This window comes from Eleutherodactylus coqui, chromosome 6, assembly GCF_035609145.1.
Source record: "Eleutherodactylus coqui strain aEleCoq1 chromosome 6, aEleCoq1.hap1, whole genome shotgun sequence".
Classification (NCBI taxonomy): Eukaryota; Metazoa; Chordata; class Amphibia; order Anura; family Eleutherodactylidae; genus Eleutherodactylus; species Eleutherodactylus coqui.
The window spans coordinates 10020153-10036440 of NC_089842.1; the positions used below are offsets into that span (position 1 = coordinate 10020153).

Consider the following 16288-nt stretch of genomic DNA (forward strand, 5'->3'; position numbering starts at 1 on the left):
AGTGCCTGACAATTAGGGGCCATGGCTTTATGGGGTCTACGTCACATCAGCCTGAAACAATTGGTACCATGACTCATCAGGCCACGCCATAAGTTGCCAGTCCTCTAAAGTCCAGTTAGCAACCCCATGAGCCCAGGTGAGGTGCGTTGTCCAGTGTCATCGTAACAACATTGGCACTCTGGTGGGTCTTCTGCCCCCATACCCCATGGATGCTAATAAAAGCTGCACTGACCTGTGGGGTCTCCTGCATTCAACGTGGATGTGATTTCTGCCAGAGTTGCTTGTTTGTCCTCACAGACTATTCTAGGCAGACGCCACTGTCCACTGTTGGTGGTAATGCCTCCTATGATGTATTCCAGGTACACGTGACACTGTGGATTGAGGGATGATAAATGCCCGCACAACTTTGGAAATGGAATGTCCCATCTGTTGGGCACCCACTATCATACCTCCTTCAGATTCTCATAATTCACGTTGCCTCGCCATAAGCACAATGGGCGATGTTCAACCTCACCCACAAGAGAACACCTCACAACCTTTACACAAAAACAGATGTGGCATCGCTGTGTCTGTAAAACTATTGGTCCTGTACTCTGAACACTTTTAGGAAAAAAATACACAACGCCAGAATTGCGCTTTTTTCGTCACGTTCTTTCCAAGAAAAAATATAATAAAACGCAATCAAAAAGTTGTATGTATTCCAGAATACCAATAGAAACGACCAATCAGATCTTTACAAAGATGGTCTGGATTAAAGTTGAACAGCAAATAAAAACTACATACATGTATCCCTGTGATCGTGCGGATCCACAGAACGAGGGCTCAGTCAGACGGGCGTTTATTCGGGAGTAAAAAAGATCGTACTGTGCGCGTTAAAAAAAACGTGTGACCGGGTCCGTTGCCGCCCATATGTTCTATCTTTTGTAGGTACGAATTTTATGCGCATGTAAAATTCGCACATGTGACCGCTGCCACTGAAAAGCATTGGTTCTATATAGATGCGGATCGCAAACGCACAAAACGTGCGCACTTAAAAACGCCCGTCTGACTGAGGCCTAACGTTACCATGTCAATATGGCTGCATTGCATTTTTTTTCCATTTCACTCCAACTAAACTAACGTTTTTCGGTACAGTATGTGGTACATTAAACAGAACCATTAAAAAATACAACTCGTCCCGCAAAACACAACTCTGAGACGGATAAATAAAGGAGCTGTGATTTTTGAAAGTGGGGAGGAAAAAAGTAAAATTAAAAAAAAAAGGGTAATCCTTAAGAGGTAGAGATGAGAGAGCGTACTCGCTAAGGCAAACTATTCGAGCGAGTAGTGCCTTATGCGAGTACCTGCCCGCTCGTCTCTAAAGATTCGGGGCGGGCGGGGAGAGCGGTGAGTTGTGGGAGTGAGCAGGGGGGAGCGAGCGAGCGAGTGAGAGAGAGATCTCCCCTTCCTCCCCCCATTCCTTCCCGCTCTCCCTCGTCGCTCCCTGCCCCCCGCCGGCACCCGAATCCTTAGAGACGGGTGGGCAGGTACTTGAATAAGGCACTACTCGCTCATCTCTATTAAGGGGTAAAAAGCACCAAATAACTAAAATTTACCTTTAAAATCTACATCAGATTTGATTCGATTTGGGAAAAAATTAAAAGGATCTTTCTGAAAATTCTTAATCCCAGCAAGTTGGTTCATCATATTTTCGTCCCGTGGAAGAACCTGCAATCAGATTTTTAAAAAATTATTAGAAATTTCTTTCTAAGATAATGTCTTTGAGATCCACAGTTGTTCAGCCTTATGGAGAGCGGGGAAATCAGACACACTTAACCCTTTCACTCCCAGGGGGCTTTTGCCCCTGCTAAATTGCAAAAAAACTAGAGCTTACAGGAAAAAAAACCTAACTCCAGATTTGAAATCGGCAAACTCAAATTATACTAAAACAAGTGTTCATATAAATGTTGGCCGGCGTGATCCTTATCTGTACAGCGCCAAATTATTCTGCAGCCCTTTAAAGCACGGGGGAGCACAGACAATACGAAAATTACATGTGGTGTTCAATTATTTGGAAACAAACGGGTGGGGTGGATACAGGAGGTACGGGGGCAAGAGATGCAAAGTGGAAATTGTGAGGAGCCATAGGGAGGGGCAGCGGCATGATGTGGGGAGTTAGATCAGGAGATTTGGTGTGCTTCTTTAAGCTATTGGGTAGGAGAGGCAGGGTGTGAGTGGAGCAGATTTTTGTGGGTGCTGAAAGGTAGGTGAAAGAGGAGGGGATTGGTTAATACGGAATACGGAGCAAATACGAATGCATGAACAAAAGCAGCAGTGTAGATGAGGTCCTAGCAGATTATGAAGCACATGCAGTGGAGAGAAGAAGCAGTCAATGCAGATTAGTTAAGCGTGGGTGATGGGTAGGATAAAGCAATCAGTTCGGTTAAGGAGGTGTATGGAATGGAATGGAGCATGGAGGCATCCTTTGGCAGGTCTTACCCTGGTGTCCGACCTTGGTAGAAGTTTGTTGCGGTGAAGTCCATGGGAGGCTGCAGTTCCCTTTTAGGGACTAGCGGAGCAGTGGTGCCGGTGTCTGTCTTCTCTTTTCCTCGTGGTTGAGCAGACCCTCGCGGCATACACGGCATCCAATCTTGGTGGAATTTCATCTTCGTGAATCAGCAGTGCCGGTGTCTCCTCTTCTCCTGGTGGCAGGGCAGAGCAGTGGGGAGCAGCTAGGTGGGAGCAGGAACCGATTGGTTCCGGTGCCGTAGGGCATGGAGGCTGGGTGCTGGGGATAGCTTGAGGAGCAGAACTTAGGAGCAGGATAGATGGTAGGGTGTTTCAATGAAACTACTGTTGCAGGCATTGTGTAATGTGCATTGGGCTGCAGGTGCAGCCAGGGAGGCAAGATGATGGCGCTGAGGGCACAACGGGGCTCCCTCACCAATGGGAGTCAAGCTCTCTCTCTGTGCTCTGTTGGGTGCAGAGATAGATCTCTGCTCAGCAGAGTAGAGAGGGATTCCTCTTATCAGCACTCCACCGTGCCACAAAGGAGAGTGCAGGCAGGGTCCTAGCAGCTGCTGAGCAGGCCGATTATCACCGTCAGTGGTGCGCAGGAACAGGGGGGTTAAGAGAGGAGATCCCCACTTGCAGGGTTGCTCAGAGCGTCTCCACCGGTCAGTAATGGGTGGTGGGGACTGCGGTGTGTGGTGGACAGTAATGCTAAGGAGCTCAGCGCTGGCGTAGGAGGTTCCCCGGGTGTCCCTGCTGTATTGTTACTGAAGGTGCTGGGGTTTTTCCTCCGTCTCCAGAGCTGGGGAGCTCCAGACCTTGCGTCTGAGCCAAACAGCAGCTGGAAGTAACAGAATTATACCAGAATGTAACATCTTGGAATATACTCATTATCTTCCTTTTCATTGACAGACAGACGACAGAGTCAGAGAGTCAAGTCACATTATTATGATCATCAGTTAATATCCTGTGTGGATACAGCAGCTAGATGGGCTGAAAGACACTTATTAAGGTGCTGGTAGGTTGTCATAGTTGCTGGATGGTGTGTGAGAGAGGATCCATTTAGCAATCAAGGTGGTCCCCCAGATGCTTAATTGGGTTCATGTCTGGGGAGTTAGGGGGCCAGCGAAGTACTTAAAAGTCTTGGTCGAGTTCTTCCAACCACTGTCGGACATTTTTAGCTGTGTGACATGTCACATTGTCATGCTGGTGCAGCGTCCGAGGAGGGGGCCTAGAGCTGAGGAGATGGCAGGGTAGAGAAAGGCCTTACCACGAGGCTCTACCATCTCAACCCCCGGGAGTAGCTTGGGACCCGACCAAGTTACTGATGAGGGAGATCACAGGGAAAGTAACCGGAGGTTACCTGTAGTCCATTTGTCACACATGATACCACCGTTCCATTGACTGCTGTGAAACTTGACAATGCATAAATTAGTCCACGTAAAGGGAACTTTCTGGACAAAACTGGTAACGGTCGGTAATGTCAGTTTACTGCAACTTGTTAAAGTCCAAAACACATCAACAGTTCTGGCACAGATACAACAACTCAGAGTGGTGTGACAGGGAGGATTCTCGGGGGATCTCAAATGATCCACAGTATAGGTTATCTGTGCGATCCCACTCCCGGCGTCTCTCTCTCTCTCTCTCTCTCTCTTACGCTCTACTGGTTCACACTCTCGTCAGTTGTGCTTTACTCTTACCAAACAGCGGTCCTTCCCTCTCAGCACTTAGTGGTAGCACTGGCATACCCTGGGTAGACTGGGCCCAGGCCAAGTAGAAGGGAATCACTCGGCTTCCTCTATTCTCTGCTCACACAGACTGATCAGTGCCTATGTGGCTCACTTACTTGCCGACTAGACTGTCTCCGACTACTACTCTAGACTGACTCTTGCAAGAAGACTCTCAAACACATACATATATACAAAACATGTCACATGACTTACACAATGATACATTTTCCAGACATAACCCTGACATTAACCCATTTAGTACTGCAAAAGTGCAATACACATAAATCTGATGCATACTACAGACAAGATACTGACAAGACAATAGAACGAGACAGAAACATAACATTATAGAGGGGCCCCACTAACTCTGGGCCACTACACTGGAAGATCCCATCTTCCACAGTGAAGACAAACAGCATGTATGGGTGTACAAGATCTGCAAGGATGAATCCATAACCAGATCGGTTCAGAGTACCTTCCACATGTATGAGTGGCCCAGAGAATGCCACACTTTCACCACAACAGTACACAAACCATTCACAAACGGGCTGTTTGAGAAATGTCCCCACCCTTGGCCTGAAAGCCAATGTTCAACCCTTTTACCCATGACAACAATGATAAGTGACCGAAGGGCCCATTGCACACCCTATACATCCAAAGATTAAAGATAACTTTCATACACCAGTGCAGGAATAACAGCTGAGCAAAGTCAGGGAGGAGAACACAGGATGACACCCGGCCTACAGTCCTAGTTATCTGTATGATGCAGCTCCTGGACACGCATATAATACATAAAAGGAATACAATAGAATTGGAGAATGAAAGTATCCCAAGTAAACAAACAATAATATGTAGTAGTACTAATGTGATATATATGCTTGGATGCCCGTGTGGCATTCGGTATGTAGGTAGAACATCTAATAAATTAAGTTTAAGAATCAATCAACATAGGTGTAATATTAAAAAGGGATATAAAAAACATAGCATATCTATAATGTTGAATAATGTAAGGTTCTGCACATGGGCAGGAGTAACGGATGTCACCAATATACACTAAATGGGGTACTGCTAGGGAAAAGTGAGATGGAAAAGGACCTGGGGGTACTAGTGGATTATAGACTAAACTGGAGTAACCAATGCCAGTCAGCTGCTGCAAAAGCTAATAGAGTCTTGGGGTGCATTAAAGAGGTATAGGGGCGAGGGCCGAGAACATTATCCTCCCACTATATAAGGCACTTGTCAGGCCTCACATGGAATACTGCGTACAGTTCTAGACACCGGTGCTCAGGAAAGATGTTACGGTATTGGAGAGGGTTCAAAAAAGGGCAACTAAACTAATACATGGAATGACGGGACTGGAATACCCAGAGAGGCACCAAAACTGGGATTATTCACCCTAGAAAGAAGACGGCTAAGGGATGAGCAAATAACTCTGTATAAATACATGAGGGGACAATACAAGGATCTCTCCCATGATCTGTTTATACCCAGGACTGCGATGGTAACAAGAGGGCATCCTGTATGTCTAGAGGAAAGCAGGTTTCATCACCAACACAGAAGGGGGTTCTTTACTGTAAGAGCAGTGAGAATGTGGAACTCTCTGCCTGAGGATGTGGTGATGGTAGAATCCATAGAGGAGTTTAAAAGGGGACTTGATGTCTTTCTGGAGAGGAAGGATATTATAGGTTATAATTAGAGATGAGCGAACGTGATCGGCTCCGCCCCTTTTCGCCCGAACACCGAACTTTGCGAGCAATTCCGTGCTCGGGCGAAAAAAGTTCGGAGGTCGCCGTGGCAGCGCGGGGGGGTGCGGCGGGGAGTGGGGGGGGGAGAGGGAGAGAGAGAGGGCTCCCCCCTGTTCCCCGCTGCTGCCGCCCGCGCCGCCGCGCCTCTCCCCGCCCCCCGGCGCCCCCGAAGCTTTACGCGCGGACACTGAAGTCCTCGGCAAAGCCGGTGTCCGGGAGCGTAAGTGTTCGTTAAGAACACGTTCGCTCATCTCTAGTTATAATATAAATCTTAGTTAATTGTTAATCCGGGTATACAAACAGGTAGGAACTATTAGGGTTTGCTCTAGGGAACAGTCTGATTGCCATTAGGGAGTCTGGAAGGAATTCTTCCCCCGAATGGGCTAATTGCCTCCTGCTCTTGGTTTTTTTTTGCCTTCCTCTGGATCTACAACACAGAAGGATAAAACAGGCTGGACTAGATGGACACTGTCTTTATTCAGCCTTACATACTATGTTATTATGTAGATACTTTGCAGAAGCACATAACAAAGATTATAGACGTCTCAAACTGACTCCATTGGAACAAATAAAGTGTTAATCTACAGCAGCCCTCCAAAAAAAGGAGATGTACTGGATTTTTCATTTGAAGACTTTGGTGCCTAATGGTTTTAATGAAAAAATCTAAACAAATTACATTTATATCATTAGAGGATTTTAATTATATCAATTTTTAAAGTTACAATAGAAATCTACAGATAAGTAAGTGTATATGATACATAATATATATTTATTAATTAAGATTTAGATTATCGTGATTGATGTATTTATTATCTACAGATAGATTCCCAGAAGTGGTTTGTGTCTAAATGCATAGTACTGATAAATAACATCTCTATCTAGATAACGACCTGTATGTATAGGAAGATTGTCCTTATACAAGGACTGCCAATAAAGCTTATAGAAGAATTGAGACGCACATGTGCGTTCCAAAACAGGTCAGGTGATAGCTAAGGTTAGAGGGTAGGGAAGCCCTCCCCATTCATTACGTCATGGGTTACCCCGCGGGGACGCCAGGATGAATCTCGTTGTGAGTAACCCTTATAACTGTATATAAACTATGTGATTGTCGTTTATGTGTAAGGTTTGATAAAGGCAACCGCAAGGGCTGAAACGCGTAGCTTAATAAATGTTTTTTAAATAGAGATTTTTAGTCCATAGCGGCGCGGGTAATTTTTATGCAATTTATTTGCAATTTACTACGCATATCTTTGGAACGAGCTTCAGACTGATTAGCTAAGCTTGCATACCTTGGACGCCTCTCCTCAATCAAGGAGATACTGGACTTAAAGAAACCTCTACAAGCCGACGTGGATAACAGGTGCCGCAGGGTTTTCCCATGCACAGGGTTAACCCTTCGAGCACCAGGTGAGTCTAACTTTACCTTCCACAATCATGACCACTATATAACTGCATGAGGCGCGTTCTGATACTACTTATATTTGTTTTAGCTCCTGGACATGCACACTCCGGGACACATGATGACACCAGGCCTACAGGCTTAGTTATCTGTAGGGCTCCACTCCTCGACAGACACATACCGGAGGTGGGAAGAACACTGCGCTGACACTCACTTATAGACAGAACACTACACAGCGGGCTCCTTTCTTCCATTCACCCTCTAGGTAGGGGTGCTGGGATGGGAACACCAGGATACCTCTCCTCAGCCTCAATTCTTCACCACAGAGTGCCAGCCACATGAGGGTTGAAGGTACCCTCATGTGGCTGGCACTCTCTCTCAAGGAACCCGGAGGAACAGCCTGAAGAACCCTCTTGCACACCTCTTCCGAACACATATATAATGCAACATCACGTGACAAGACAATTTGTTACATTTTCCAGACATATCGCAGACATTCATAGACGTTAACCTCTTACATGCTGCAGCTGTGCAATACACATAACTAGAGACAGGACAATTTGCACAGTGCATTCACACTGAAGACATGACATGTGTTACTATTATGGAGGGGCCAGATATATAGACTTCGGGCCACTACACACCATACAAATACATTCATATATATGTATACATAATATGTATATGTAAAACCTTTCCTACCTTAAAGGGCTCAGATTGACTGGAGAGGCCGAAGTTGATAGTCTTGATACAACGCCTGCTGGGAATGTTCTGCAGAGCTCTTCTCCCTGAACATGTTTTATGTAAGTGTGCAGAAGAGACGCCTCCTCTGTTAGTGGCTGTGATTACTGGGAGGTTCCAGGTGCAGCGATTATATCATTGTATGCAATAGCCTAAATATTGTATTAATTACTCTTCCCTCATATGCCGAGTGCTTGTGTGTCATATCCCCACCTATGCAACTCCTACAGGTAAAAAGTAATTGCCAGGCTCAGATCTCAGCAGCCTCAGGGGATCCCAAGTCAGCGTGGAAACTGCTGTTATATGCATTATTACGTAACTCAGACCTGCATGCAAGGTTGGACTCGCCCAGTCGGCTCCTGATACAACATGAGCCTCAGGATGACCCCAAACAACAGGTTATTCTGCAGAGCGAAGACATGTGCATGTAGGGCAGACCCGAAGAACTATTTACTCTGGTCGGATCAAATCCAAGCTCATTGTTGTTCATAGTATAGACTATATATGTGGTTAACTGAGTCTCTACCCCTTAGTGACCGTATCATTGCCTTGAAAAGAAACTGTGGGGTCAAAATACTCCTGACCCCCCTCAGTGAATAGATTAAGGTGTGTAGTTTTTAATACGGGGTCATTTGTGGGGGTATCTATCATTCTGACACCTATGAGGCTTTGCAATCTTGGCTTGGTGCAGGAAAACAAAATGTTCCTCGAGATGTTAATAATCAATGGTGAATTTGTACGTCTCCTAAACGGTTAAAAAAAACTAACGTTTTTCCAATATGCATCCAGAATAAAGTAAACGGATATATATTTCTATCTTATCAAAAATCTGTACAGTATGTTTGCACATATTTGACATATTGTGAAAATGACAAATTTTTTTCAAAATTTTCCCAAATTTGTCGCTTTTAATAAATATACACAAAATCGGTCTATTTTTTCCACCTAAATGAAGTACAATATATGGTGAAAACACAATGTCAGAATCACTTGGATATGCAAAACCTTTACAGAGTTATTCTATGCTAAAGTGACACATGTCCGATTTCCAAAATTTGTCTTAGTTACTAAGGCAAAAACAAGCCTCATCACTAAGGGGTTAAAGGGACGCTCCAGTGATTTTTTTTAAATTCATTATGTGGGATAGTGTTACCTTGGTTAGTTATTCCTTTCCGTTTGAGACCCCTGACTGATTTTTTTCTCAGGTGGTCACACGATCTCAATTCTGACCAGTTCAGATCTACTTGGGGTTATGTTGTCTGAAAGTGTCTCAGTTTGTGCTGCATGAATCCTACCACAAAAACTGAAACTGCCTAGAGGTGGACACAGACACGCCTGTCACATTACAGATGATGATTACACAACTCCTGTCACACAGTTATAATAGAGGAGATCACAGCTCATCTTCCTAACTATATACCAATGGGCTGTAGCTTATATAGGTGAATATAAAGGGTAATAATAATTAAACTTCCCCCGCCCCAATACAGCTAAAGGTGTGCTGGTGCATTATGGGATTGATTTGAAAGCAAAACTAAAACAATCTCACTCTCAGGGCTCCTGCAGACTAGTGTGACATTTTAACTCTCACGAGATCGTGACGTAATTGCACTCTGAATGGAGTGCTATCATGACCTATCGCGAGTGGATGACACACTCCTTACTGTACTTTTTTCCGCTGCCGGGCTCGGGGCACACTTGCACCATGCTTGAACAGGTGCGGCAGCCAACTTAGTCCCTGGTGTAATTGATCTTCTAAGAAAAAGTGCACCATTCAGTGCGTGATTTCATGCAGGTGGGATGCACATTTGCGCACTCTCATAGACTCCTATTGAGACACGGGTGCGCAAATGCACAAAAAATGGCATATTTTTTTGACCAACTGAAACCAATGGGTTCTCTTGGATGTGGTTTGCGTGAGAGATTTTGCAAAAATGCATGCAAAATTCACTTGTGTGAAGGAGCCCTCAAGATGATACCTGGTAAGCATCAGACAGGGGGCTGCACAACATAGAAGTGACCGAAATACACAGTGAAGACCTCCAGAGAGTGACAGGCAAATCAGGTGACGGGACAGGGTTGGAAAAATGTGTTTTTCCAGAGTGGATCTTTAAATTGTTATGAGAGAACAGTATCCTTAGAATAAACTTCCCAAATCTAGTGACGCCTATCTGAGCAGAACCTCCCTTTATCTGGACCAGATTCTATGTGACAGATCTTTAGCTCCGTCATAAGGGTCTTTTGTACGGGTCATTCAGATTCCTGCGATCCAGCGAGAATCTGAACAATTACACTGTGCAACACAATTTGTGTAACCGATAAGCAGATAGGCGGCTTATGGGGAATAATGTAGCCCAATGGCCGTTGTATTGTATTTTTTGGAAATCTGCCTATACAATGAATTCAGTCAGCTCTCCATTGACCTTGCTTAATAAAAAGAATAACAAAAGTGATTTCACAATCACTGTTACACTCCGCGCTGACTGAACGCTATAAGGGTAGGTTTATGTAACATATAGGGTATGTTTCCACGTAGCGGAAACACTGCAGATCATCCACCAGTAAGTTGTCATTAATGAACTGTGTTTTACAGGTAATTGTTTAGACTAAAAATACAGGTTTAGTATCGCTGCATCCATGAAAGTCCGATCTATCAAAGTAATGCATTATTTACCCCGCATGGTGAACGCCGTCCGAAAAAAAAAATTAATAACACCAGAAATCTGGTCAATCTGTTTCCAAGAAAAAATGCAATGAAGAGTGGTCAAAAGTCATATGTATTCCAAAATGGTGCCAGCGCAAACCATAGGATGCTCTGCAAAAATGAGCCCTAGCATAACTATTTGGACGGGAAAATTAAAATGTTAAAAAGATGGCGGCAAAAAATAAAAAAATAAATTTTTTTTTAAATGAAATGTCTGAAAAAAAATAAAAGTAGTGCAGCATTATTATTTTACTCCACTTTTTAAAAATTTTTCAGTGCATTATATGCTACATTAAATAGTACCATTGAAAAATACAACTCGTCCCAGAAAAAACAAGCCCTCATACAGTGACGTCGATGGATAAATAAAGGAGTTATGATTTTTTTAAACAAACAAAATACTTGGTCACTAAGAGGTTAAATAACTTGACAATGAGACGCGCTGCTATTCTTCAGTTTAACCGTGTAAGCAGCAGGTTTTAATTTTACAGAAACGTATCAATTACGTTCTGTTCTGAAAATTTTTTAAAAATTGTTGCAGTGTTATCATGCAGCGTACATGCTGGCCCGACCGAACGAAGAACGAGAATTCATTCACTTCTTGTTCATCGTTCAGTTTCTGCATACAGAGCGGCTCGTGTGAACAGGCAGTATGTCTTATGAACAACTGCCTGTTTATTGTGAATAGAGGCAGATCCCAGCCGCTCCGCCTTCATTCACTGAGCGACGCTCATTCCTGTGTAAGAGCTCATAAATGATTATCACTGGGACGAGCTGTTGGGCATCTTTGCCTGACAGATTGTCCTGCGTAAAAGGGCCCCACGGACCCCAGAGTTTCTTGCTTCTACTTCCTTGTATTCCAGCCACAACTTCGTAATGGTTTTTTCTTTCCATTGAAAGCCCCCTTTAATCCCATGTATATTGGCCATCTTCTTCCTCTAGGTCACAGGTGTCAAACACAAGGCCCGCTGCCTCATTTTCTGTGGCCCGCCGGGCATATTTCTGATTTCAGCCGCAGTTCTGCAGCGCTGCTGATTAGAGCCACCTGATTGGCTCTTCGGCACCACATGACTACACAGCGTGCACGCGGATTGCCTTCAGCAGCCATGCACTACACATTACAGTTAAGCAGCATGGGGTTAGGTTTAGAATTAGGTATAGGGTTAGGTTTAGGGTTAGGTATAGAGTTAGGTTTAGGGTTAGTGTTTAGGGTTAGGTTTAGGGTTAGGGTTGGGGTTAGGGTTGGGGTTAGGGTTAGGTTTAGGGTTAGGTATAGGGTTGGGGTTAGGATTAGGTTTAGTTAAAGGGGTTGTCCCGCGCCGAAACGGGGTTTTTTTTTTTCAACCCCCCCCCCCCCTTCCCCGTTCGGTGCGAGACAACCCCGATGCAGGGACCTAAAGAAAAATCCGCACAGCGCTTACCTGAATCCCCGCGCTCCGGTGACTTCTTACTTACCGGCTGAAGATGGCCGCCGGGATCTTCACCCTCGGTGGACCGCAGGGCTTCTGTGCGGTCCATTGCCGATTCCAGCCTCCTGATTGGCTGGAATCGGCACGTGACGGGGCGGAGCTACACGGAGCCGGCATCATGCACGAGCGGCCCCATTGAGAAAAGAAGAAGACCCGGACTGCGCAAGCGCGGCTAATTTGGCCATTAGACGCTGAAAATTAGGCGGGCTCCATGGAAACGAGGACGCCAGCAACGGAGCAGGTAAGTGAATAACTTTTGATAACTTCTGTATGGCTCATAATTAATGCACAATGTACATTACAAAGGGCATTAATATGGCCATACAGAAGTGTATAGACCCACTTGCTGCCGCGGGACAACCCCTTTAACCCTAAACCTAACCCTAACCCCGTGCTGCTTAAGTGTAGTGTGTAGCGCACGTCTGCTTAACTGTAGTGTGTAGTGCACGGCTGCTGAAGGCAATCCGCGTGCACGCTGTGTAGTCACATGGTGCCGTAGAGCCAATCAGGTGGCTCTAATCAGCAGCGCTGCTTAAGTGCGGCTGAAATCAGAAATGTGCGCCCGCCGGCTGTGCAGGAGTTTCCCTCACCTCCCTGCGCATATTTCTGTTTTCAGCCGCACTTAAGCAGCGCTGCTGATTAGAGCCACCTGATTGGCTCTTCGGCACCACGTGACTACACAGCGTGCACGCGGATTGCCTTCAGCAGCCGTGCACTACACACTACACTTAAGCAGATATAGATTACTTCAGCAGCATCAGGGTTTTTTTTTTTGAAGAGATAGATGGATTTCGTTACGGTTAAAACTTCACCTTTATTCCATTTTGCATAAAATTACAGCAACGTTTCGACTGTGCAATATACAGTCTTTGTCAAGCCAATGCATAAAAAAGGATACCCATGTAGCCATTAAATATCCCATCACCAAAAACAACAACCAATAATACTATGTAAAGCTTCACACTCAAGCCTTGCATTTTGTTACCTGTGACCCGATAGGAAAGGCACGGTCTCCGAACTAGAAGTTTCCCATGATGAAATTAACAACTTGGTTCCAAAGCTGAAATTTACGTTTGTTCATTCTCTGGATACAGTACAGTTTTTGGACGTGTTGGTACATAAAATTGGACACACTTTCAAAACTGATCTGTATGTCAAAGAGACGGATCGTAACAATCTGTTACTATACAACAGTCAACATCCTCCAGGGATGGTACAGTCACTTCCCTGGAGTCAATGTTTGAGAGTGAGACGCATTGTTGAGGAGGAATTCGCGGACGCACGACTATCAACCATGTGTGAGAAATTTATCAAGAGAGGCTACCCTAATGAGTTGGTGTTTCAGTCCAAACAGAGGGCCCTTAATGTAACAAGAGAGGAAGTGTTAGGTAGTAAACCGGCTCGAGCACCACCTACACGAATACCATTTATAACAACGTTTGGTCCCCATAGTGGCGCCATCAAAAACATACTATACAAACATTGGCACATAGTGACACATAGTCACCCTGAAATAAAGGATTTTCAACAACCCCCACTGATGTCTTTCCGCCGGGGTAGAAACCTTAAAGATAAATTAACACATACTGGTGGGAGTGACCGCTATTGGAGATACACAGGGGAGATTGGCCCCATTGAGACCGGGGAACTTCCCCTGTTGTAATTGCACGAGTTGCAACAATTTGATTAGGGGAGAGAGTTTTCAGCATCCACAGACGGGCAAAACATACAAAATTAGGAGACACTATTCGTGCCGTTCTACATTTGTTATCTACATTATCCAGTGCCCCTGCGGTTTATACTACGTGGGCGAGACAATTAATGAGGTTAAAAATCGGATATCAGTACACAAAAGTACCATCAGGAGGTCAAAAAAAGATCTGCCTGTACCTAAACACTTCCTTGAGTTTGGCCACACCATCAGCCAACTACGTTACAGGGTCATAGATTCGGTGGAACCAAATTTGAGAGGAGGGGACCGTGAGAGACGTCTTAAATGTCTCGAAGCGAAGTGGATTTTTGAATTGGGTACTTTACACCCTAAGGGTGAAGTCACACGAACGTATATTGGCTCGGTTTTCACGCTGAGCCGATATACGTTGTCATCGTGTGCAGGGGGGGGGAGGATGGAAGAGCCAAGTGCAGGAACTGAGCTCCCGCCCCCCTCTCTGCCTCCTCTCCGCCCCTCTGCACTATTTGCAATGGGGAGAGGTGGGACGGGGGCGGGGCTAATTCGAGGACCTTAGCCCCGCCCCCGCCCTGCCTCTTCCCATTACAAATAGTGCAGAGGGGCGGAGAGGAGGCAGAGAGGGGGCGGGAGCTCAATTTCTGCTCCTGGCTCTTCCATCCTCCCCCCCCCCTGCACACGAGGACAACATATATCGGCTCGGCGTAAAAACCGAGCCGATATACGTTTGTGTGACTTCACCCTAAAGGTCTTAACATTGACTATAATCCACTTCTATATAGATGAGCTGTATTTTTGCTAAGAATAAGTAAGATAATGTTGTGCATCTATCATATTGATACCTAACAAGTCATGATTGGTTGATTTTATATTTATGTTTTTAAGGTTTTCAAGCCTTGAGTGACCGGGCAGCTGCATCCACCAGCCAAGTCTTCACAAACAAGGCCAGTGACTCCCAAATGGGTTTTGGACCTCAAGCATTCTACCACACAGAAAGTGACATTTTCCATTTTTTCTAAGGATGAGGCTCATTCCCTATATTCTTTTTTCTAATTCTTCCCCTCCCTATACTGTGTTGGTTTACCATGATGCACTAACAAACAGTGTGAACATGATTGATAAAAAATAAAAATGCATATATTCCTTAAGACATCGTCTGTGTATTATATTCCATGTTTATATATTAATTATAAACTGGTACAAAAGTTGGTACATTATAACCAGAAAGGATATGAATATATTATCATAAAATTTAATAAGGTGGTGGAGGAGTTATTTTTTTAGATATTGAAACTAAATAAGGGATGTGTAAAGGGTCACAACATTTGGTTTTATATTTGAATTTTCCCTAGTAACAGTAAGTAATAGTAGTAATAGGTGCGATAGTCACAGGGATAAGCCTGTATGTGGAAGGCATATATCTGATTGACAGCTGAGCAGCGCAGGCGCACGATGTCCCCCAAGCTTGCCCAAACTTCGGCAGGTATTCTAGGAGGAAGGGCAAATGACGTAATCACACCGGCGACGTCGTATGACGTCATCACGTTAGAAACGCAGCGCCCTGGGTGGTACAATGCCGCTACTGACGTCTGACATCATTACGTCGACGTAGGCCAGCGATATTCATCCCCTAGCAACTGGGAATGAGGGCCAGGGGGAGGAGCTAGCCGGGAGCGCGCTATGATGACAACTATACCGGCTCAGAATACCCTGGCTGTCCACCCACATCATTATACGGAACGGGATCCAGCTGCTCGGTCAGGGAAGGCTCCTATCGGGTCACAGGTAACAAAATGCAAGGCTTGAGTGTGAAGTTTTACATAGTATTATTGGTTGGTGATTTTGGTGATGGGATATTTAATGGCTACATGGGTATCCTTTTTTATGCATTGGCTTGACAAAGACTGTATACTGCACAGTCGAAACGTTGCTGTAATTTTATGCGAAATGGAATAAAGGTGAAGTTTTAACCGTAACGAAATCCATCTATCTCTTCAAAAAAAAACCCTGATGCTGCTGAAGTAATCTATATCTGCTATGATACCGTTTGGACGAAGGGTCTACGTCTAATCTCAGCTCTGCATCTACAAGCCTACTCTTAAGCTCTAGTGAGTATCTTTTTCTCCTATTTTTCTGGTGTGCTGCAACTATTTTTCTGTTTTGGACTACACTTAAGCAGCACGGGGTTAGGTTTAGGGTTAGGTTTAGGGTTACCTAACCCTAACCCTAACCCTAACCCCAACCCCAACCCTAACCCTAAACACTAAGCCGAACCCTAACCCTATACCTAACCTTAAACCTAAGCACTAACCCTAACCCTATA

The 16288-nt window shown here is 44.8% G+C and overlaps 1 protein-coding gene across 2 annotated transcripts in view; it reads right to left on the reverse strand.

Moving 5' to 3' along the window:
* The window catches only part of LOC136631809 (uncharacterized), a 42363-nt gene extending 34035 nt beyond the window's left edge, over window positions 1–8328 (reverse strand). The window contains exons 1-3 of one of the 2 annotated variants that reach the window (XM_066606193.1): window positions 8067–8328; window positions 2479–2777; window positions 1596–1707 (exon numbers count right to left, since the gene is read on the reverse strand). In XM_066606193.1, coding sequence (XP_066462290.1) covers window positions 1596–1686 — 91 coding nt within the window. In that variant the 5' untranslated portion in view covers window positions 1687–1707; window positions 2479–2777; window positions 8067–8328. The remainder of the gene's footprint in view (window positions 1–1595; window positions 1708–2478; window positions 2778–8066) is intronic. The other variant, XM_066606192.1, reaches the window with a different exon arrangement.
* Between the last annotated feature and the right edge of the window lie 7960 nt (window positions 8329–16288).